We start from the raw sequence: 23,264 nt of genomic DNA, 5'->3' as shown, positions 1-23,264 counted from the left end.
CTTGGACAATTCAGTAGCTTTGGTTCTATATGTATTCTGTAGTTCACTATACACTCACTACTGGTGTAATGCAACATGGATGTGCTGAGACAGGGCCGTTGGCTGCTGAGGCGCAAGACGTTTGAGATGCTTCCCCGATCTGGATTTCCCACCTGAGCACAGACCCTCCCCTTCCTGCCTCTTGGCCCTTTTGAGGAGAATCTGTTTTGAGAGAAGTGGAAAGCAGTCAAGCTTCCTTTCCCTTTCGTGTATCACCACTGCACCATGCGGCGACAACAAGAACGACAACACGATTGTTTAACCTCGTACAACCACACCTCACAACGTTTGAGACTCGTTTTCCATGCATTCTTCATGCTGTGACAACTGACCCCAACCCAGCGGATTTCTCTTCTCGGATCAGATTGCATTCCGTCGTGTAGTCTCTGAGATTTTCCACCACCGCCCTTTCCAAGTCGATCCGGTTAAATTGTTTCGCAGAGTTTGGTATGCCAATGGAGGAAGCCGCCAACCGACCTGGTCCATGTTCTCTTCAACATTTTCTTTACAATCACATCGGCACTTGCTTCACAATTGAACTCAATGTCCGAAGTTCAACCTCTTGACTAAGAGTCTTGTCATCACCTCCATCATGCTCAATGACCTGAAAATTCAGAGAGATGATCCCTTCACCGCCCGATAGCAACATCTGTTCATCCTGTGTGTGGTCAGATGGTGGACCCATCCAGATTCCAGTTCCGGGACCGAGCCTTCGGGGATTTGTCTGTTTTTTCTTTTCTTTTTTCTTGCTTTATTTCCCCCTGTCTCTCTTCGGAATCTGCCCTGCCCGCCCAGTCTCCTCTTTTTTGAGGTAAACACCACAGCCACACAGTTCGCCAAAAACATGGCCATGTAGTCATCACGCTCCTCGCGAACTCGCATATGCACATCGTGGGGACTACTCAATGCTGCCTTTGCACGCTTCGCTCTGCACATTGTACCTAAACCCACACAGTAAAGTGCTACGTTAGACCGGGCGGTTGTGCGCTGCTCGTCATTGGCCTCGCATGGGTCAATAGGCGGAGAACCACATGGGGGATCTCACAGTGTCCCCGACACGACACGACAACCAATTAGGGGTCCCACCCTCCCCTCTCCATCACCTCGAGTTCTTCACTCATTTTCTCTCCCAACCGGGACAAAGAGCCTCTTTACATTCCAGTGACATGATCTTCATGCGAGGAGGGCAGGTCCTGTTCGCAGATCACTCACAAAAGGATGGAAAATGTCCGCTTCGCTACACTAGTTAAAATAATCTTGTCATCATCATCATCATCACCGACACACCCCGAGCTTTCTCCAACCACGAACTTCGCGCACTCCACCAATTCATGCCGCGTCATGCGCTACTTATTCGCACATTTCACCATGGCTCCGATCTTGGGAGATTTCTTGGGTCGTGCTGTCGATTCTCGGCGACGTGATTGTTGCGTTGTGATTGTGATGGACCGGATTATGGAGCAAGGCAAGGACGAGGACATGCAAGACATCATGTGGTGATACACTACCTAGTGGGTAGCCGTCGGACGAGCAAGACTCAACGTTTGTTTGGTTGACAATGAAAGTGGCATCTGGAAACGTTGAGAAGGAGGAGATAAGATGCCGAGCACCGACCACTGGTTTCTACAAAATCCGACAAACGGCGTCTGGGTCTCCTCATATGTATGTTGATGGGGTTCGTTATCTCCACAGCTTATCGACTCATCTCCGTCAAGTTATCCTCCAGATGGTCATCACGCCCAGCAGAATCAGCCTTGAGAACACTAATGGAGGCCAGTTTAAAGCCGAAGGCGAGGTTGTCATTTTGCCACTGTGTACGCCTCAGCCGCAAACGATATCGCCCAACACTTGACTACCTATTTATCATGGCGAATCGTCACAAAAGACCGGACGATACGGACAAGTAATCCGAACCCCAATCGCGGCATCTTTCTCCTGGTCCGAGCCGTGTCCTCCACCTCATTAATATTCAGTGGCGAGGAACAAAAGCCATTGTTCTGTGCCTCAGCCTCAATCTTTTGACTGTCTTTTTTCCAGCCATGTATCACCGGGTAGTGCTGCCAGCCAGGTCCCAGGTCCAGTGACCAAAACCCACCAGTCCCAGTGGGATGGCTCGATGGGGAGGAAGCGCCCCGGGGGGTTCCAACCAACCGAACCCAGTTAGTGTAGGTCCGGTGTGTGGATGTGTGGATGTGTGGATGTGTGATCCAGCCTGGTCTGTCGGGCTGGCCTCGACCCGCCGGACTGGTACCTTGTTCGCCTCTCTCGTCTCTTTTGGGGTTTGGTGTGGCTTCATCTCCTTTCCTTTCCTTTTTTGTGCTCTCCTGTCCGGCATCCCGGATGGATGAAGATGTCTAGGTACACTACGCAGGGCATTACGCAGGGGGCGCCAAAGATAACTCAGCTCAGCATCAAGTGATGTACACGTGCAGATTTCCCTGAAAGCGATGTTGACGAGAGAAAATGAAAAAGATATCTTTGGAGAGTGTAGTCCACATTGCAAAGCACGTAAGGTTTAGAAACCTCGGCGGTAAGCTGTGCCTTTGGACTACATTACTGTAGCTCCTTGGTTTCACCTTCACTCTTCTCCCCTTTCATGCTGAACGTCCGTCAAGTTGGTTGCTCACTCTACACTACCTGCATCAGCTAGGTAGTATACACTTTCTCGGCGCTTATACCCATTGCCATATAGGCCAAGGTCAAGGATCCCTCCCTTTCTCCTCACATTTATAGGGAATAACCTGGAAGCCTTTTTTCCGTCAGATTTTATTCTATAACTTTCGTTTGTTGTCGTGGTCAGCTCAGCTCACTCCCCGTTGTGGTCGTGGTCAGCAGGAGCAGCATTCGTCACAGTGCGTCAGTCACTATCACTTACCGTGACGCCAGGCAGGCGGATATAAATAGGTGCCTCTCGAGACTATCTAGTTTCTACACTACACTACTTACAATAGATTTTCTTGGCTACGGGCTACGGGCTACGGGCTATTACGCAGTATGGGGAATGTCCCTGCTTGGGGATCACGGCCGAAAAAAACAAATAGCGCAATGAAGGATTGGTAGGTAGGGTATTGTGTCGATGCCTCAGGGATGAAGATAACAAACGGACGGATGGAATTAGAAGTAAGAGACGGTACGGGAGGGGGAATGGAGAAGGACTGAAGCAGAAGTGGAAGCTGACACAGAAACAGAAGCAGAAATGGTAATATTGGTGCTCTTGATGCTCGTGAAAGGTGTGTAGATTAGGTATGCCATCATTCATTTATTCCATCCCAGCGCTTAGTTGTTCTAGGGGACGAAGGAGATCATTGGATTGGCTTGGAGTAGATGGATGAACAGATTCGAAGTAGCTGAGCTGAGGCAGTGATGGATACACAGATATGAGTTCCTAGATGTGGGTCGATTGTACTCACGAGCCCAGAGTACCCATAGACGTAACAGGAACAACCTTTGGGCCGAGTGAATGACCGGATTCCTCCCCATCTTTCCCTTCTCGTCGGCGGTCGGACTTTGACGCGTGCTCTACCTTTTTTGTCCCCCCTTCTCTTTTTGGTTGAGGAGCGGAGGATGTAGTTTGATACTATCTATCCGAATACGGTTCATGTTGGATACGTGAATCCTAAGCGCTTTGAACTTTTGTTTGAGACGTTGTATCTCAGAGGACGATACATCGTCATGATACTAGCGTGATGGTTTACCAAGCCAGGTAGGGTCTGCACCCTCCGACCAACCAATGAAAGATAACTTGGACAGTAGGTACTCTTGTTTACCTCTCCTCTCGCCTTGAAGCATGGATCTCTAACCGTCTATCTCACTCATGTCTAGTCTTGGTCCTGTTTATGAAGTTTCGGGAGATGGTATGATCAAGATCAACGACGCAACGAAATTACCACGCCTCTCTGTTTTGTCTGCTCCACGCTGAGATATCTCTGCTTTGGTAATGTGTGAAGCGATTATTACTCAAAGTCTGAAGCGATAGGTGTTTAAAGTGGAGATGAACATGATGGCTTAAGGTGGAGATGAACATGATGGCTGTTGTTGGTACCTCTAGGTTAACATTAAGACCATAAACAAAAGACCTTTGAGGTGAAGTACTGATTCCGATCAATATCTAAGTTTTGACCAAACCAGTGCTCTAGCAAAGATTAAGAGAAGCGTGTGAAGCTGATCTCGTTACTACCTACCTACCTACCCAGCCAGAACCGCCACTTGGTTTTCTCTCTATCTCAGATAATCAACCTCATTTATACCAACCATCACTGCATAAACCTCACTCTACTTTCTACTTCCCGCTATTTTTTGATTGTTCAAATCACTTCAAATCCCAAGTCTAGTCCATTTCACTTCCGCCTTGGATAGACATACTGACTGCTCTTCCCCTTTTTGACCTTGTACCCACCCCCCTTCCCCTCATTACTTTCCAACCCCCTTCGCATTCGCCTTCCTTACCTCTTCTACCTCTACCTCTACCTAGGTAGGTAGGTAGCCAACGGAACAAAAAAAGTCCATCCAGAGTGAGTGAGTGAGTGAGTGAGAGAATATCCATTCACCCAGTACCTACCTAACAAAAGTCACCTACGCAACACACACACATAAACCCATTTTGAAGAGGCATAAAAGTCACATACGACCATAGATGGTAGAAAACTCGGGATCCCGTCCGCTCTCCCATAGATAAGCTACCAATCGCCTGACTAGTAGTTGGGTCGGTGACGACCAGCGAATCCCAGGTGTTGTATGTATTCCTTTTTGTTTTTATCGATTTTCTTTTGCGTTTTTTTTCCTTGTTTGTTTCTCTTGATAGTTCAAGTTCCTTCTGGTCCGTCCTCCTTATGGCACACACAAGTCATCTGGGGCTGGCTGGGTGCTGTTTCCCTAGGTACCTACCTAGGAAATATTTTGCCGAAACATGATGATAGCGAAACTTGGAGGAAAATAGGTAGCAGGAGGAAAGAAGAAGATGGATAAGAAGAGAACTAACTCGAGAAAAAAAAAAAAAAATACCAGTTGCTGTTCCTTCCCACTTTGGCCTTCATATACCTCCAAACCCCATATCTCAACACCCAACCCCCTATCTACAGCAACCACTAAACAGCAAACTCATGCTCCCAAAAAGCCAGAAACCTCTCAACTTCCACTTCTACCTGCTCACTACCCCCCGAGGCTAGCGCCATTGCGTTTCTGATTTGTTCTTTCCCCTCTGGTGTCTCGACTAGCTCTAGCAGATCTCGGAGGCCGGGGAAGTTCCTGAAGATTGGACCGCTGAGAATTGCGCATGACTGAGGGGAAAGAGGGTGAAAGAGTATATAAGAGCGGGACCGGTTGCGGTGGGTGGCTGTGGGGACGGTGCAGAGCGGGAGGAGGGTGTCTCTGCTGGGGATGGAGGTGGTGATGTAGGGTGCTCTTGGGTGGTGATGCTGATAGCTGTTTGGGTGGTGGTGAGCGTGGGTAGTTGGAGGGATTGGGATGTGAGCTGTTGCTGGAGTAGAGGATGGTGGTGGTTGTTGTTGGAGGGAAGAGAGGAGGGATGGGAGTTCTGAAGGGTGGGAGATGGGGAGGATGGGAATGGAGGAGAGGGGTGGGTTTCGAGTTGAGAGGAGACTGTAAAGTTGTTCGTTAGTTGCCTGGCTTCATTATGTGATTTGTTGGTGTCATGATGTCCAAAGCAGAGGACCGAAAAATGGAGACATACCTAATTTGCAACTTCATGAAGCCCTCCATCCCCTTTTCCTTTCCTTCCTCGTCGGTCTCGAGCGCATAAACAATCTTTGCTTGCGACGCATCACTTCGATCCGAGCGACAGAAATCATACAGTCCACCGATCCACTGCATTGTTCTTGCCCTGCCGACATCAGCAGCCGAGTATAATAGAAGACGAAGGACGCGGTAACTGTTTCCGCTGGGGACCATGAGGGTGATGTCGTTGTAGCGCAGCTCAGTCTCTTGTTGGAAGGGAACGAAGACTGTCAGTGGTACTGGATGATGATTGGCATGGGAAAGAATAGAGAAGGAACGAGGAATGTACGTACCTTGCCACTGCCCTCCTGGCTGATGAAGCAGCTGAGAGACGACTTCGGTCCATGCGGGTCTTTGTCTGAGGTCTGAGGATAGCAAGTTCATGGTTGTTGTTGTTGTTGTTGTTGTTGTTGTTGTTGGGTGGTGGTAAGGGAACACTGGGTGAGAAAGGATGGGGGAAAGTTCAGTTGGATGTGAAGGAGGATCATACTGTGACATGTTAGGATGCTGCCTACCTCTACGGTCTGCAATGTCACTCAAGAAATGGCCCGTGGTGGGGTGCCAGAATGCTCTTACCTACTATCTTCCACTCAGAAAGAAATTCGTCGCTCTTTCCTCGGATGACTGGAGTGGCGTGTATTCGCTGAAAAGTCTCGAGGCGCACCTGCCTCCCTGGGATGATGATGATGGTGTACCTTTACCTCTGAACCCGGGATCCAGCAGGTTTGCCAGCTACAGGCAGTTTCCATCGCTAAAAAAGAAAGCTTGCTGAGAAAAGCGATGATAGACAAGCAGGTACATTATCTTTCCCACCTCTTATTTCTTTCAATCTCCTGCTCTTTCTCTGATCCAAGGTACCTACCTACCTCTACCTACTTACATACCCACACTCACCTCACTTAACCTATTCCTCCCCTTTCATCCTCCCTTGTCCATGTCCTTGTCCTTGTCCTGTTCCCACTCTGACTGGTAATCCATGCCCTCCCGAACCCGAACCCGACGATGTCCCCGACTGTTGTAGTGTCTGTTGCTGCTGTTGCTGTTGCTGTTGCTGTTGCTGTTGCTGTTGCTGTTGCTGTTGCTGTTGATGTTGCTGCTGAGAAGAAGACGAAGAAGGCATGGTAGGTACCGGAACGCCGTCCACAAAGGAAATGACTGGCTCGGCAAAGGCTTGGAAAGATGGTTGGCCTGTTTCGGGGTGAGTGGGGAAGAGGGATTCGATTAGGTTCTGTTTGGTGTTTTCTGGTGTCAGTGATTATCCGCTTGAAGAGTATTGATGGAGATGAGATGAGAGGGGAATGGGAGTGAGTGGGTGACGAGGGAAAAAAAGACACAGAGGTGGAAGGAAAAGGAACAGAAGAAGAAGACATACCCAATCAACATTTATCCCACCACCTATCGTCGTCCCGCCTGCATTTCCTCCACCACTTCCTCCATTTCCTCTGCCTGACCCTCCTCCTCCCCCTCCACTACCACTACCACCAGCAGCACCACGACTGCTGCTGCCATTACCTGCACCACCACCCTCATTCCCATTCCCGTTACCAGCACTAGAGCCACTAGAACCCCCGCCCCCAACAACACTCCCATTCCTCCCCCCTCCCCCTACTTGCCCCCCTCCATGACCATGACCATGACCATGAGCATGAGCATGATTCACCACACTCCCCCCATCACTACTACTACTGTTCTCCGGACTCCCCGGGTTATTGCTATTCCCAGGCGGCAACCCCCAGAGGACGGCGCCGTCCGAGACCCCTGCGTACACCATGTTGGGTGGCGGCATGTTGTTGTTGTTGTTATTGTTGGTGTTGGTATTGTGGTGCCAGTGGGGTTGTTGGGAGGGGGGCCATTGGTTTTGTTGATGGTGCTGCTGCACGTGTACATGGGACTGGTGATGTTGCTGCTGCTGCTGCTGCTGTTGCTGCTGCTGTGGGTGCTGCGGATGGTGTTGGGATTGTAGGTGTTGGGAATGTTGCACTTGGTGGTGGTGGTGGTGGTGCTGTTGGAGGAGGAGCAACTGTTGTTGTTGTTGTTGCTGTTGATGGTGGTGCTGTTGTTGGTGGTGCTGTTCAGCTGGAGAGAGGGAGCCATTCATGCTCGAGTTTGGAAGGGAGAGGATATGAATGGAAGTCATGGCTGCGGCGGCGGACATGGACATGGAAGAGGATGGAGGCATGGTGGGTGTTTGGAGGCCGGGTTCCTGTTTGAGAACTAGGGGTTGTTGTTGCTGCTGCTGCTGCTGCTGCTGCTGTTGTTGCATCATCATTTGTTGTTGATGATGGTGATGCTGAGCCTGCTGATGAGCGTCATACGACTGCTGCTGCTGCTGCTGCTGCGACGACGTCTGCATCATCATCATCGGTGTCGGCGGCGGAGGCGATTCCTTAATGGCCTGCTTACCCGGCACCGCCCTGACCAAGTTCGTCGGGGCCCGCATCTTGCGCATGCTCGTGTACACGCTCGTCTTGCTCATGATCTCAGTCAAGATCCGCAAGCTCTTCTCCTGTCTCGGCATCTCGCACTCGAGCTGGAAGACCCAGTCCAGACACGCCCAGATGCGATCGGCCTTGGTGTTGTTGGGCCGATAATAAATCTCGGTCGCGAGCAAGAGCGCGATTTGGTACTGCTGGTAGGCACCCAGGTACCATGCCCAGTCGCGGAACTCGGGCGTGGTCTCGAGCGCGATGGAATGCTCGATGATCAGGATGCCGCTTTCGACTAGCAGCCCGTTCAGGCGCTCGGGAAGCGGGTGGGCCGTGTTGCTGTGGTAGGGGTGCAATACCATGGCGTGGAGTCGGTAGATGAGCAGGTTCATGACATATCGGGTGTATCGTTGGATGGGAACCCGGTCGTCTAGCATGGGATTGTACTTTTCCACCATGCGCTTGCGGAAGTTTTCGATTTTGGCAATGACGGGCGTGAGATCCATCTTGCGGGCCTCGAGCTTGCGGCGGTCCGACCAGATGATGCGCATCATCTCGTTGACTTCGAAGCGCATGATGGTCAGCAGGGTAGAAGTCCATTGGTGGTCTTGTGGGACAGCAGGGTAGCCGGGATGGTTGACGAAGGCGTCTTCTTCGCAGTTTAGGGGAAGGCGGGTGTCGTAGTCGTCTCGTCGGATGGTGGGCTTGGGACCTTGAGCTTCGCAGGTCCGGATGTCGAGGAAGCAGAGCTGGTGCCAGATGAGTCGACGGACGTGGGTTTCCAAGGGATTAAGACCAAAGGCTTCACCGTCCCGATGGAGGCCCATGCATTCGGCCATGCGGACGGCGGCGCCGACGAGGACGGAGTGAGCTCGGGAAACTTCTTCTCTGCAGAGGGGGATCTAAGCCTTGTTAGCTTGTTTGTATGTTACCCCTTTTTTTTTTTAGGAGGACAGCAACACTCACCATGTACATGACAAAAGCCTGCAGTGTCTCGACCTTGGTGGTCCTCAAGAAGTTGGCCCTCGCCAGCGCGCTCTCCGTCCCAATCTTCATCTTCTCCAGCAACTGCGTCTTGTACCACCCAAATTCCCTCTGCACCTCCTCCTCCTCCATACTCACGCAGGCACTGAACCAGGCAGCAAATACCACCGCCTGTACCGACGCTCTCGGCTCGATGTTGTTGAGCACTTCTAGCCAGAACCCGTCATACAGGGTCTCGAAGGACTGCTTATGGACACATCGAGCAATGGGGTGCACGGCGGCAAAGTATCGAGCCACGAGCCCGTCACCGATGAATTTGTCTGGCAGGAAGTGGATGAGCGAAGGAGGGTGGCCAGTTTGCCCAAAGAAGAAGCCGCTGGTAGGAGGAATGTATGCCGCGCTAGGACGGAGAAAGTCAGGGACATGTTCGGTTACGTTCCCGTCTTGGTCGATGATGGCTTGGTATCCTGAGATGTTGTTGGCATCCGCGTAGCTCATGTCTGTGTCTACCTGCTGCTGCTGCTGTACTCCGTTTGGGTTGGACGCGTTCCCCATACGAGGACTTCCAATGCCGACTTGGATCTGTCATCATCGTCATAGTCATTAGTATCTTTTCCCCCCATCAAATTCCAGGACAGAATTTCAGCATCAAAAGGCAGAAAACTCACCTCCTCCGCCAACCTAGGCCTACTCATCCCCCCAATCCTCTCCGTGATCCTCATCTTACCCACTTGTATCCCCAAATCAATCACATCATCCGTCTCATTCTCATCATACGCCACATCATTCGTCACCAACGGCGTAATCTCCAAGTCTTCCTCTCCCTCTTCATGTTCTCCCCCTTCTCCCTCTGCTCCGTCGTAATCTTCTCCCTCTCCATCATCCCCATCCCCATCCCCGTCCCCATCCCCCTCCCCATTTCCATCTCCCCCCCTTTTTCTTCTTATGCTATTATCCCCCCAAGTAGAAACACCACTCCCCCTCCTCCTCAATCCCATTATCCCACCCATCCCGAATGCCCCACCTCCTCCTCTATGTCCACCCGAAGAAGCAGCGCCCTTAGCTACATCCCTCTCCAACGCCCGTTCCAAGGACCCAACCTGCTCTTTGATTTCCGTTAATCGCATCTGGGAAGCTTCGTCTAGTTTGGGACCTAGATAGAGACATTCGCGATTGAACTTTTGGCAGTTGACGCACGGTTTGCACTTGTTGCATTTGAGTTTGCGCCGACGACATTCGAGGCATGAAGTGATCATGCGCATGCGTCGGCGAATGGGTTTTTGGCCTCCGGTATGTTGGCCCCCGGTGTGTTGGGAGGGGTGTTGGGAGAGAGGGCGGTGTGGGTTGTTGGATAGAGGTAGGGTACTGGTGAGGCTGGACATACTGGATATGGGTACCATGGATATGGGCATGGGCATGGACATGGGTATGGGCATGTTGGGGAGAGGGAGGTTGTTGTTGGGGGGGTAATTGGTGGACAGTCCGGCGGAAATGCCTGTGGCGATGGACATGATGGTGTTGTTGTTGTTCATTTGGGCGGATGAGACGATGGGTTGTTGACTGCTGCTGTTGCTGCTGCTGCTGCCCATTCCGGATCCAATGCCGCCTAGTAACCCGTTTATGTTTCCTCCTCCTCCTACTCCGACTCCGAGCATTCCCATGTCGAGACCCATGGAGGATGGTCCGGGTCCGTAGAGGTTGTTGCTGCTGTTGGGGTCAAGACTTCGTGGGGTGGACATCGGGGTGACCATCTGGTCGTCGTCTAGCGTGGCCGTGGTTATGGACGAGGCGACACTTGTTCGTCGGAAGCTATTCTGCTGTTGCTGATGTGCGCTTGTCGGCGGAAGGGAGGATAAACCACCCATGATTGTTGATGACATGCTCACGGCTGGAGGTATGCTGGCTGAATAGGCTTGTTGCTGTTGATTAGCTGCTGACGTTGAGGAAACGGCGTGTTGTTGATGCTGATGATGATGCTGGATATGTTGCGCCCCTGTAGTCTGCGATGCCATTGAAACCGGTACCGCAGTCATCGATCGAGAATGAGAGTAAGTAGTAGTATGTGGCTGTCGATTACTGTGATTGCTTGTTGTGTTCATGCTATTCGTCGGCATGCCGTTCGCTGTGGCCATTCTTCTGCGGCCGTCTCTCTTTGTTCGCCTCTCCCCTGAATTAGGCGGATGTATATCCTGGTATCGTGAAGTAAACTTATTGGTAGAGTTTGATTGCTTTCCTTTTTCCCGTTGTTTGATTTCAGGCGACTCTTATGCGGAACAATTATCGAGTGGCTTCATGGTTTGTCCCTCCAGGGGCGAACTAGGCAATAAGCGGTTCCGACTCGAAAGGGGCTCGGATATCTCCTACTATGTATATCCTAGTCCTGATCTGATTCTTGGCCTTAGCCGCGGTTTGTGTCGATTTTCTTCTTTCCAGAATTGATCTCGACCTCAATGGTCACTCTGGTTTTATTCGCGAGTTTGCGCCGATGCTGGTAAATAAAGGTCGAGCGGATGATACCGGACCCTGAGAAACGTAGACGCATTGGGTTTCCGGCTGTGTATAGGGGTGAGATGCAAGCTGAAGAAGATGAAGTTGTCTTGATTCAGGAGGGCCCTCAGTAACAGAGTAGATCGGAAGGCTGATACTGCCTGCTACTCTCGTGGTCCGTCTTGGGGGGTGGTGGTGGTAGTGGCGGTCGCCCAACCACGTGCAATGCTCTGGTCCTGCTGAGAACGAAAATGAGGCGTAATGTATCTTGGTAGTGCTACTTGCTCGTCGGTACCGTCGGAATAGATATTTCCGTCGTGAAATCCATATGACACTTCGGGGAATAGCAATGAATCGGTGTGTTGTCGTATCGCTCAGCTACCGGAAAAGCGCTTTCGGTCACAAGAAACCCACCAAAAAAGGCTAGATTCTGACAAAAGCCTAAAATAAACAGACTGGTGTTGGTATGTCTGTGTCTTTGGGAGAAAACGGATCCTATGCTCTCTCTCTCAAGACTATTGCGTCTGTGTCCAGTCTGTGTGCTGGTGCTCTCGCTAACTATATCGTTCGGTCTTGGATTCAGCCGCTTTTTGGGTGGTCCATGTCCATCTGAAATGCCACCGACCGACCTTTGCGTGTGTATGTGTGTGTGTGTCTCCGGAAGGGTACCGTACCGGAGGGTTAAAGCTGGAACTGGAACTGGAACTGGAACTTGGGGGGGGTATGTGTGTGTGTGTGAGGAGGGGGAGGGGAACACGTTGTGCGAGGTGATGCTGCTTTCTTATTGTTGCCACACTCACTCTCACTTGTCTCTTTGGGGTTTCCTGGCTTGCTCTGGTTGCGCTTTTGGAGGGGGGCTGGCGTCACGATCGATAGTAGGCGCAGCAGCCACCACAACCACGCGAGATGATGAACCCTGATCACTGACCGACCCCGAACTGATGGGAAAGTATGGAGATTCCCGTTCCTTCTTTCAACAACAGCAGCAGCAGCAACCGCTCCAGAAAGGGGAACAAAGGCTATTGGACTGTTGCTCCTTGGTTTCTCTTCCCTTGGAGACGGCACCCGGAACGCCAGCCGACATACATCCAGGGGTTGGACCTAAAGTTTGTATGTACCGGGACGGCGGCTGCTTGATCCCCAGATTGTCAGCTCCCAATACCATAGGATGCGTGACTCCGATAAGGGTATGTGAGGTAAAGAAGAGAGGGGTAAGTATGAGAAGGGTAGCTGCGGCTGGCTACCGAACCAAGACCGAGTCAAAGTCTCGGACCGTATTAAATGGGGGGAACAAGAACAAAAGAGAGAGGGAGGGAGAGAAGAGAGATGGGCCGGTCAGACAGCCCAGAAATGCACCGCAGATTGGGAAACTGGGGGAACTGGGTGAGCGATAATGCAGGAGCGAGTGTCATAAAAGGGATCTCGGGCAGCAAGCTACCAGGAAGGATCCGAAGCTCCTTTCAACCTTCTCGGTCGGTCAGCCAGCCTTTACCGAATTGCCATTTTTGGTATCGAGCTCAAAGTACCTCACTTTTTCCCCTGTTCCCCTTACATACGATGATACTCGCGTAGTTGGTAACTATTTCGGGGTGTCTGCCTACTCCCAACAGTGATTGTTGACTGTTGGGTGGTAATAGTTCTTCATCGCCGGGATGGATCTGCATGAGGAACTGGGAAGTGCCTGTTCGCTTTGCGCTCTTTTTCTTATATGCCTCTCTTGGGTCTACAGACGAACTCGATGGTCCCATTTCTAAGGAAACGAGTGCAAAGTCCTTTGGGGGAATCTCCTTGCTTAGACCCACATACCTTGATCAAGACATGGATGGGACAATGGGTGATGGGGGTTTATGTGAGCTGCAGACGCAATAGCGCTTCACACGCTCCCGCCCGACCGACCGGACGGGATAGCACAGCAACGCTTTTTGAAAGACCGGGGAGGGAGAAGGATTGGGGACAGAGAGCTAGGGGCAGAAGCTGCAGGCAAGCACCGGAACGTTGATCCCACGTTTCACAAAGAATGGAGTAATTTAGGTAAGCTGAAGGACTGTACTGCGGGAGTCGGGGTGCCGTGGTGTTATTGCCATACGTTGCTTGTAGGCATGCCTCTTCGTTTGTTATAAAGATCAATTTCGGTGAAGTGAACTCGATCAGAAGAATGCCATTCGATTTGGAACATCAAGACCTGGCGAGTGTATCTCTCGTCTCAAGGGCTGGCCCATGATCCCATGTGTCGTTTCGAATCACCACCACCACCACGAGGCAGCCAACCGTAGCGATGAGAATATCTCGTCAAAACATCCCCAGCCGGAATGTATTCCTTCCCATTTGCATTCGGCACTCGGTTATTGTTGACTCTAAGCCCTTTGAGGAGTGGCAGCCCACTCCACGCAGGAGGCGTTCGATCCGCCGCTCCCCTCACCACCCCTATCAGATTTTGCGTGTGTCCAAACGACAGCATGAGGAGGCTGGTCTGAGTCTAGACTCCCTACAGAGCCACCAGCCAGCCATACAAGTCTGAACCATGCGCGAACGCCACTTTACTGTTCGCTTGCTGACCGACCGTGTGTCTCAAGATCAAGATACGTGAGTGAGGGGGGTTGATAATCAGAAGAAATTCACAATAACGAGGACTAGGAACATACGCCGGGAAAAGACTGTGGCGTGAGATCGTGGCCTGCCAGGCGGACCAGCGGGACAGAGAGCACAGAAGCCACGATCGGGAGACTCCATGGAGGAGGAAGCCTATCGGACGTTCTGGTCGTCTTTGTGTGACTGTTGCAAGTATTGAAATGTTGCTGCAGGTCATTGCTGACCCTTCTGTCTCGCCTGTCTGTTCCTTAGACCCCCGTCCTTGTCCATGTCTCTGAGTCTCATGTTTCGGTTGTTGATTTAGGTTTTGATTTGGGTTGTCCATCTTTCTTTTGCTCGCAATCTGCTGTTGAGTTTTGATCCCCACAATAATAATAAGGCATGAACAACATAGATTGTGAGTTAACGATCATTCGTTTCTCTTCTTGTGTACTCCTTTCATTGCCGTTGAGTGACCTGAGAGTGTCCCAGCGGCCAGGCCAGACCAGATCGTCTGTTAGTAACCGTGTCACCCAGTCTGGTGGTTGGAGATTCTTTCTTAGGCACACCTTGTAGTCAAACTCACGTACCCACTTACAAATCCACTCACTCTGATTGCCCTGAGGCTTGCCATAGGCAGATAAATCGTCAACCGTTGAGATCTCTAACAGAAGTTGGGAAACATGGAACCATGGCTGGTCGTTTAGGCGAGTTTCAAGTCCTGAAATCATAGAGTGCCGCGCGGGACTTCCTCGAGCCCTTTCAAACCTAGACACGCCCTTTCTCGCCTTTGGTAGTAGGTATGTGTGCTTTAGTAGGGGCCCGCCCGAGCACGGAAGCATCGTGGCGACCAACTTATTTGCATATCTGCCGTGTAACCACGATTGGTCTCTGTGGCACCATGACACCATCCACCCCCGACCGACATCCCAGCAGCGTCAATTAAATAATCATGGGGAGCTTCTCGGTCGACGCAATCGCGGCGGTGGAAGGGGGATCTCGTTGCTCAGAGTCTGGGGTGGTGCCCTTGTCGAGCAACTGACTGCCTTTGAGACAGACGTTGAACACTTGGGTATTGGAAAGCAAGAGATGCCATGGGTGCGTATCTGCCCAGAACCAGAATTCAAACAGATGTTTTTGATGAAAATTGAACGTATTGAAATTGAGTTATGTCCAGAAGAAAGTGAGAAAAAAAAAAGACATGTGCAAGCATGTCTGCTTTCGTTCATCATATACGCCCCTCTCCACCTAACACGACGCCATCTGCTTCAACTCCCTCCTCCTCCTCACCTGGTAGGAATTCGGCTTGTCCTGCTCATAAAGCTTCGTCCTCCAGTCCACCAACTTCTGCCTCGTCGCTCTAGCCACCTCCGGCCCATAATGCCTCTCCATGCACTGAATGAAATACCTGAGCCTCGTCTCCCTGCCCGGTCTGCCCATGACCAAGTCCTTCGTTACGACCTTGTAGAGAGCCATCAGGACGTCTGCACTCAGCCCTTGGTTCCATGGATTAGGCTGGTGGATCGCGTCACGGTCGCTGGACTCGCAGTACCTGGAGTCAAGGGTGTGCTGCACCGTGGACTGAATGTCCTGGTCAGTGAGACCACCCATGCCACGGGCGGCCTTGATGGCCTCGACTTCCTCCAGATAGCTGATGGACTGCTGCATGAGCCGGTATTTCTGTCTGTCAGAGAGGTGTTCAACGCTTGCGAACAGGGGTGCGATCTGCGCAACGACTGTGGCACGCTTGTCACCCACGTTTCCATGGAGGCTCAACCGCTTCCGTTGGTCCTCCAAGGAAACCCTGTCGGGGTCGAATGCCTCTTCGAATCTGGGAATGTCAAGGACTTTCCAAATGGTGGAGATTCGAATGCTCGGGTCGGCAATGATGGCCTTGGCATACTTTAGGTATACGTGGGTGCTGAACGGCGCGTGCTTGTCGCCGTCATCCATCTTGGGTGGCATTTTGGAATTCATCATTTTTTCCATCTTTTCCCTGAACACGGGACCTATCGCTCTCTTTTTCCAGGCATAGGCTTCCCAGATGCGACGCATCTTGAGAGCCACCTTGTGATCATCACAAAGATAGGCAAGGTCTTCGAGAAGAGTGCGGTTAATAAAGCCTCTTCGTGCGAACTTCTTGAGGGCCCTGGGGAGGTGATGAACGCGGTTGAACGATCGGAGGATATGGAACATGCTGGTGAACAAAAGCGCATGATTTGTCGCTGGTTCGGACTCATATATGGCCATGGCAAGGCATGCGAGTTGGCTGTTGTCGAGGCCAACTTGGTATGCCTCATGCTTGTGCCTGTACAATCTGGCCGTTAAAAACCTTCTCTTGAGACGATTTCGACTGGCCCAGTGAAAGAGCATCAGCGAGCACATATGAAAGTTACCCAAGTGCTCAATGGTCTCAGGTACCGTCTTAAAGGCATCGATGGCATCGCAAAGTATTTGCGTGTTCACTCCGTCCATCTGGGCCAACACAGAGAGCCAGTTGTATACTACCGGGCTTCCCATCCCCTCTGGACTGGAACCGAGTTGCAAAACGAGTTCAGTGGCTGCATCGAAAAGAATACTGTGCTTGTGTGGGGAAAGGGCTTCCAAGGCGGCAGAAACCCAACGAACATGTAGACAGTTTCTCTGAGGATTCTCTCCTCTGGAACGGACGTTGAGCGCAAACAGGACGGAGTCGACGCAGCTGATAGACTTGGGATCGGGTGGAGGCCATTCTAGGTATAAATCTTGATTTGGGTCAATGTCGACTTCCTCCGTGACATCCTCGTGAAATTTGACTTGGTCCAGATCGTTGTTGTCGAAATCGCTTTCGTCGATATCTTCTTCATCAACGTTCAGCGTAGCTTTATCAGCCTCACTCAATTGACCCCCGTCAGGGCCTTCCCCAAGATCTGTGGTTCCTGGCGGCTGAGCAGCCCATGTGGTGAGAATTCGTTCGAGGACTGTCAAAATGCCTTCCATGCCCTTCTTGATACCAGGTTGGGATACGGTGCGCATTCCCCAGTAGAACAGGTAATACAAGTCGTTGCCAGGTTCGAGTTTGGACATCCACTCGAAGAATTGCCGCCAGAAGGCAGGTTCAACAGCGTCTGCGGTGAGAGTTTCGGAACTTCTGACGCCGTCAATGATGGTTTTCAGAAACACAGCTAGCTGTGCCTGTGTCATGTTGTACAGCGCCGAATAATGGGTTTGCATCATCTCCTCATCTTCGCCCCATCTCTCCTGTATGGTTCGGATCAGCTCATGGGAGATGGCCCTAAGTTCTATGGCCGATATCTCACCAAGAGCAATGTTTTGCTTGAGGTTGGCGCATATTCCACTGAACAGCTCCGCAAAGATCGCCAGGGGTTCTGTGGATGCCGCGTGTAGACGATCTACATCTTGTCGAAGATTTAAATACTGTGCTGACGGGGATTGTGGTTCTTCCTCCAATATATCCTCTTCTGTCTCCTCTTCCCGGACGGCCTCTGGACCTGAGGTTTCCAGCTCAACGTCCCTTTCCATGTTTTCTAATTCCTCAGGCATCGTTTGTCCCAAGGCTTCCGAAAACGACTGGAGGTCACCCTCTCTTCTCAGGGAACGTAGGCTTATGGTCTCTGGGTCTTTGAACCATGCTGGGAGTCGAAGCGCCGAGGGGTTGGTACTCTCTGGTTTTGTAGGCTTCGCTTCCTCCGGTGGTTCTGACGTTGACCATTGTTCCATAAAAGTCTCTTGACTTATCCACTGATCTTTGGGCTTTTTATTCTTTGGATCAATTTCGGATTCTGGAACTGAGGTAAAGAAGCCAGAATCGTCAAAGACGTCTGGTGCAGTTGTTGAATGGCGGGTGTCCGTTGAAGTCGCAGTCTTTAGGTCTACTGTGAACGACCTGTCGAGTGCTCCATGTAAGGACCCTTCTTCCCATGAGAGATGCTGCTGGGCCGAGTGCTGTGTATCCTCTGGACCTTTTATATCAACTTCTGTCGACAATTTTGCTGTAATTATATGATAATCGGAGTGCTCCAAGGTGTCTGTATGTTGCGCTGTCGGGTCCCAAGTGAAATTTCCGGTTTCGTCAAAGATGTCGGATGCGGTTGTCGAGTGACTGTTGTTCTTCGAGCTCGTAACTTCCACGATCGGAGCTTCGGGGCTTTTTTGTGAAGGCCAGCCTTCATATGGTGTTTCGTTGGGGGTCGAGTACTGTGTATCCTCGAGACTTTCTGTCTTCTCCTGCGCTGACCATGCATCATCAGATGGGATGTCGTGTCGAGCCGAGTGCTGTGTATCCTCGAAGCTTTCTGTTTCTGCTTCCGCTGTCAATGGCTCATTATATGGTACATCATCCTGAGTCGAGTGCTGTGTATCCTCGAAGCTGTGTATTCCCTCCTCTATCGCGCACTGTTCCAGAAACTGTGGTGTTATCGGTTCATTTCTCGACTGTCGCAAGTCTTGATGCGCCGTCCAACCGCTTACAAAGAAGTCGGCATTATCGAGCAAATCGGTTGGCGCAGAATTATCGAACCCAATTGCCGTACGATCAAAGGCAACATGTTGCGCCGAAGCTGAAGATGGCGGCTCCCAATTCCACTGACTCAGGTCGACTGGGTAAGGGAAGGCCCATGGTGGTGGAGTGGGCGGACATTGTAAGGCGTTGAGATCTCCGAGGTTCCGTTTCCCCAAGCGGCGGCGGGCCTCGAGCGGACCGGGCACGCTCCCCACCGTCCTCCGTGTGGACTGGACAAAGCTGGCGAGATGGGGGAAGTCGGCGGCGGAGGCGACCCAACACGGAGGGCCGGTCGGGAGTGGGCTTCGGGGAATGGAGGGGATTCGCGGCGTTCGACTCAGCTGGAGCAAGCGGTAGCAGTGGGAGGTTTGTGGAGTCATGGGGAGTGGACTCGGAGCGGAGGAGAAGGAGGAGACCTCGACGTGGGAGCTTGACTCGCGTTCACGGGCGGCGGAGGGGTGGGTGGTCGGGGGATCCCAGCCTAGTGAGATCCATCGGAGGGGGGGGATATGTGCTTGTTGATTGAGGTGTCGAGATGATGTAGTGTATGATAGCAATTAAAAAGGTATATCATGACAGACAGAGAGAGTGAATTGGTGTTGAGAAGAACATGGCGAGACCAGCAACGTACGACGGGACACAACGAAGAGAACAGCTTAGGTGGCTTGGTAGCTCGAGACTGGTGAGAGTTCCGTCCCGGTCGTGAGGGGGAATTGTGGATATCAACTTTTTAGTCTGATGGACAATCGATTGCGGGCAGGCGGCCCAGGCAACGGCGTGGCACAGCTGAGCATCTCCAACCTAACTGAAGTAAGGAACTGAAGTAAGGAAGCAAGCTGTAGCGGGAGCTGTGCTGTGTCCCTAGGTAGGTAGGTTCCACTTGTGGCTGATGGTACCTGCATTCGTCTGAACTTCCATTTCCTTGAGGGCAGTTGTGGCTTTGAGGTTGTACTTATCACCATACCTACCTAACCTAACCTACTGCCCCTGTTTGTCCTAAAGTCGTAGGCCACACCAATTGTCCGAGAAACCTACCTCTACCTAGGAAGGTACTCTAGGTAAGCGGGGGATTGACAGACTTCCAGGGACAAGAGGGGTAAATTTAGTGGAAGCCCGATCGTACCAGGGGTGCAATTGGCAGCAGATCGACCCCGCAAACCGCCAAAGGGACCCCACTGAAATTCAGGCCGAGCTTCAACTGGACGACGCTGTGGGTGCGGTGATCCTCTACCACCTCAGTTCGGCTGTTTTGGATATCACAAGTCCTTGGAAACATGGCGGCGGCTTCTCTCTGTCTCTTGTCCTTGTCCACTGCCTTGGTTGCCTGGTATCTTCACAATAAGTCAACAAACAGACACAAGATGGCTTCCCAATTTCCTCCTCTCAAGAATGACTTGTTGCTCAGGGCCGCCCGTGGTAAGTCTGGGGAAAATTTCAGACAGAAAAAAAAAAGAGTCATCTCATCTTGCACATGCAATCTCATTCACTAACACACCCATTTTCTCACACACAGGCGAGACCGTTGAGCGTCCCCCTATCTGGGTGATGCGCCAGGGTGAGATGTCCTCACTTACACATTTTTACTCTCACATCTAACGCAGCACCTCTCATCCTCACAGCCGGCCGCTACCTCCCCGAGTACCATGAAGCCAAAGGCGGGCGTGACTTCTTTGAAGTCTGCCGCAACCCCGAGATCGCCTCGACCCTGACCCTCCAGCCCATTGAGCGCTACGCCGGCCTGATCGACGCCGCCATCATCTTCTCCGACATCCTCGTCATCCCCCAGGCCATGGGCATGACGGTCGAGATGGTCGACAAGAAGGGCCCCCACTTCCCCAACCCTCTGCGCTCGCCCAGCGACGGCCAGTACGCCGAGCTCATGAAGCGCGACGTCGACGTAGCCAAGGAGCTGGACTATGTCTACAAGGCCATCACCCTCACCCGCAAGAAGCTCGACGGCCGTGTCCCCCTGTTCGGATTCACCGGTGCCCCGTGGACGCTGCTGTGCTACATGGTTGAGGGCGGCGGTACCAAGCTGTTCAAGGAGGTCAAGACGTGGATTTACAAGTATCCCGAAGAGACCAAGGCCTTGTTGCAGAAGATCTCGGAGTTGTGCGTGGAGTATTTGGCTCTGCAGGTCAAGGCTGGCGCTCAGGTAATGACCCTCCTCTTATCTGGGTATATCACTTTGGCCATTCAGTACTAACGACATCCAGATCGTCCAAGTCTTTGACTCCTGGGCCGGCGAGCTCTCCCCCTCCTCCTTCAAGACCTTCTCCCAGCCCTACCTGACCTACATCGCCAAGCACCTGCCGCTCCGCCTCAAGGAGATGGGTCTCGAGCCCGTCCCCATGGTTGTCTTCCCCAAGGGCGCGTGGTATGCCCTCGACGCCGCCTGCGACATGGGCTACAACGTCGTCGGCCTGGACTGGCTGCACGACCCCGCCGAGGCCGTCAAGGTTGTTGGCGACAGGCCCATGGTCCTCCAGGGTAACGCTGACCCTGGTGTCCTTTACGGATCCCATGAGGCCATCACCAAGGTCGTCGAGGAGATGGTGCAGGGCTTTGATTGGCATGGCAGACACAAGGGCTGGATTGTCAACTTGGGCCATGGCATTACGCCGTTTGTCAACCCGGATGACCTCAAGTTCTTCTTTGAGGAGATTCACCGGTTGACTAAGACCAAGGCTTAGTTAGGTGCCTGGTTGTATGTACGAATAAAATCGGTGATGATGATGTATGAAATTTAGACAGACATATATCCCCTCAGTCAAATCTTCAAAGTAACCTGCTCAACGCCTACAAGGCATCGCCAACTGTAGCCAGGTCCACCACGGCCCTATTTTCATGTCAGCAGCAACTCTCATAACATCAAATTCCAAAGGGAAGAAACGGGAATACTCACCAAGACAACAACCACCCAACCCGCCCTCCAATACTCTTACAAACCCCCTGACTCCTATAATTCTCCAGAAAAACATCCGCAGCTCCCCACCCATCATCGCCATAATCCTTGACATGATCCCTCATGACTTTACAAGCCACCGCCTTTGCCAGTCCCTTTCCGCGGTATTGCTCCTGTTTTGTTCTTGTCAGCTTTCTCTCTCTTTCACCTCCCTCTCCCGTTCTACAGTGACAATACAAGGGAAAAAGGGAAAAGGAAAAGAAAAGACAAACCTCAACATGCAACGTCATCAACGTCCCATCAAACGCCATGAACCCCCACGCCACCATCCTCCCCCCTTCTCCATCCCGTACCGCCACACTAGGAAGTCCCAAAAGCGTATCCTCCTGCCTTTTGATACTCGTCCGGCTCTGCACCAACCTTACATCCTCCTTTGTCCTCACCCGATCCCACACCAGCCCCTTTTCTTTTTCCAGCGTCGTTCCCAACTGCCCCTCCTCCTCCTTCTCCGACGACGACGACGACGACGACGACACCAACGCTTCCGTCCGAAACAACCACTTCTGACACACCTCCCACTCAATCTCCTCCGGGATATTCGCCGTCTTGTGCATGTGGACCCTTCCTCCCTTAGGATCCAATAAAAACAATCGATGGCGATGGATCTCCGCCAAACTCCCAATCATCACCTTTGGTCCCGGCCCTTCGTTCTTGTTTCCCGCGGCATTCATGAGGAGATACTCCCTCGCCTCAGTCCAGTTCTTTTGTCTTTGCTCACTTGCACTACCCTCTAAAACCAAAGGCATCTGCAAAGCAATGGTGCGCATCCTTCTCAAGAGGACCAACATGAGCTCGTCGCACTCTTGAGCTTCCTCTTCCGGTAGTAAGGAATGAGACTGTGATTGGGAACCGAACACTTCCTCCGATGTTGTCGTCATCGATGTTGTCGATGTTGTCGATCCATCCATGGTCGTACCAGTTCCCACACCAGGATCAAAAAAACAGTGATCTTCAAGTGTAGAATAAACCCACGCCTGCGTCTCGGGAAACCGACTCAGGTCCACAAACGCCGCGGCAAAGTGTTTGCGTCCCTCTTTTTTTCCCTTTCTGGGCTTTGACCCATTCGCATCCGCATTCCCATTCCCATTCTCATTCCCATTCCCGTTCCCATTCTTGTTCTGCTGCTGCTGCTGCTGCTGCTGCTGCTTCTCTTGGGGTTGAGTACATGTGGATGTAAATGCCGATGACGGAGTTGCGGCTGTCTTGGAAAGACCCAGACACTCCTCAACCGAATACTTGGATGCATAGAGAACATGGCTGTAGGGAGTCGTGCCTGGTGCGTTGTTGTCCGAGTCCGAAGAAAAATTGGCGGCGTATTGAAGACGGCGGAGGACGGGGAGGGAGTGGGGGAGGTGGTTGGATAAGAGGTTCAAGAGGGAGGGAGAGGGGAGGGGGGTGTCGAGGAGGTGAACTTCAGTGGACACTGTCATTTTGTTTTGGTTGTTTTGGCTGTGGTGGTGGTTGTGGTGGCGTCGGTAGGGAGCAGGAGTTGTCAAGAGATATGTATTTTGCGTGACGTCGGTTGGCGGCTTCTGTTTCTGTTGAGAAATTTTCGAAAACG

General features: G+C 51.9%; 6 protein-coding genes and 1 non-coding gene across 7 annotated transcripts; 2 read left to right on the top strand and 5 right to left on the bottom strand.

The window, feature by feature from the left end:
• Nucleotides 1-4,678: 4,678 nt before the first annotated feature.
• On the top strand, nt 4,679-4,777 carry NCU15608. Its single transcript, XR_897805.1, has one exon. It is a non-coding gene; the product is annotated as a 5S ribosomal RNA (ribosomal RNA).
• Nucleotides 4,778-5,123: 346 nt separating this feature from the next.
• On the bottom strand, nt 5,124-6,270 carry NCU16492 (hypothetical protein; the record flags this gene model as incomplete). The annotated part of the gene is made up of 3 exons (XM_011395141.1): nt 5,124-5,637; nt 5,729-5,999; nt 6,066-6,270. The coding sequence occupies 3 exons, from the start codon at nt 6,268-6,270 to the stop codon at nt 5,124-5,126; spliced, it is 990 nt and encodes a 329-aa protein (XP_011393443.1).
• Nucleotides 6,271-6,676: 406 nt separating this feature from the next.
• On the bottom strand, nt 6,677-11,194 carry NCU16491 (fungal specific transcription factor domain-containing protein; the record flags this gene model as incomplete). Its single annotated transcript, XM_011395140.1, has 4 exons — nt 6,677-7,000; nt 7,145-9,100; nt 9,165-9,764; nt 9,851-11,194. The coding sequence occupies 4 exons, from the start codon at nt 11,192-11,194 to the stop codon at nt 6,677-6,679; spliced, it is 4,224 nt and encodes a 1,407-aa protein (XP_011393442.1).
• Nucleotides 11,195-12,471: 1,277 nt separating this feature from the next.
• On the bottom strand, nt 12,472-13,417 carry NCU02769 (hypothetical protein; the record flags this gene model as incomplete). The annotated part of the gene is made up of 2 exons (XM_959171.1): nt 12,472-12,636; nt 13,226-13,417. The coding sequence occupies 2 exons, from the start codon at nt 13,415-13,417 to the stop codon at nt 12,472-12,474; spliced, it is 357 nt and encodes a 118-aa protein (XP_964264.1).
• Nucleotides 13,418-14,562: 1,145 nt separating this feature from the next.
• On the bottom strand, nt 14,563-19,123 carry NCU02770 (hypothetical protein). Its single transcript, XM_959172.2, has one exon. It carries the CDS (start codon nt 19,116-19,118, stop codon nt 15,486-15,488), a length of 3,633 nt encoding a protein of 1,210 aa, XP_964265.1. The 5' UTR covers nt 19,119-19,123; the 3' UTR covers nt 14,563-15,485.
• A 735-nt stretch (nt 19,124-19,858) lies between these two features.
• On the top strand, nt 19,859-21,655 carry NCU02771 (uroporphyrinogen decarboxylase). Its single transcript, XM_959173.3, has 4 exons — nt 19,859-20,154; nt 20,252-20,293; nt 20,358-20,893; nt 20,955-21,655. The coding sequence occupies exons 1-4, from the start codon at nt 20,013-20,015 to the stop codon at nt 21,429-21,431; spliced, it is 1,197 nt and encodes a 398-aa protein (XP_964266.3). The 5' UTR covers nt 19,859-20,012; the 3' UTR covers nt 21,432-21,655.
• Nucleotides 21,538-23,226, bottom strand: NCU02772 (hypothetical protein; the record flags this gene model as incomplete). Its single annotated transcript, XM_959174.2, has 3 exons — nt 21,916-23,226; nt 21,644-21,816; nt 21,538-21,577 (listed from the first exon to the last, which is right to left on the bottom strand). Exons 1-3 carry the CDS (start codon nt 23,131-23,133, stop codon nt 21,538-21,540), a joined length of 1,431 nt encoding a protein of 476 aa, XP_964267.1. The 5' UTR covers nt 23,134-23,226.
• Between the last annotated feature and the right edge of the window lie 38 nt (nt 23,227-23,264).

This window comes from Neurospora crassa, linkage group I (genome assembly GCF_000182925.2).
Source record: "Neurospora crassa OR74A linkage group I, whole genome shotgun sequence".
Classification (NCBI taxonomy): Eukaryota; Fungi; Ascomycota; class Sordariomycetes; order Sordariales; family Sordariaceae; genus Neurospora; species Neurospora crassa.
The sequence above is the reverse complement of the archived record's forward strand: the minus strand, read 5'-3'. Positions and strand labels throughout refer to the sequence as shown.

Bases quoted from the DNA above. Each gene is read 5' to 3' on its own strand.
- NCU02770 (XM_959172.2), bottom strand. From the start codon at position 19,118: ATGACTCCACAAACCTCCCACTGCTACCGCTTGCTCCAGCTGAGTCGA.
- NCU02771 (XM_959173.3), top strand. From the start codon at position 20,013: ATGGCGGCGGCTTCTCTCTGTCTCTTGTCCTTGTCCACTGCCTTGGTT. The intron at 20,294-20,357 runs GTGAGATGTCCT...TCATCCTCACAG, and splicing joins TATCTGGGTGATGCGCCAGG to CCGGCCGCTACCTCCCCGAG. The intron at 20,894-20,954 runs GTAATGACCCTC...AACGACATCCAG, and splicing joins AGGTCAAGGCTGGCGCTCAG to ATCGTCCAAGTCTTTGACTC.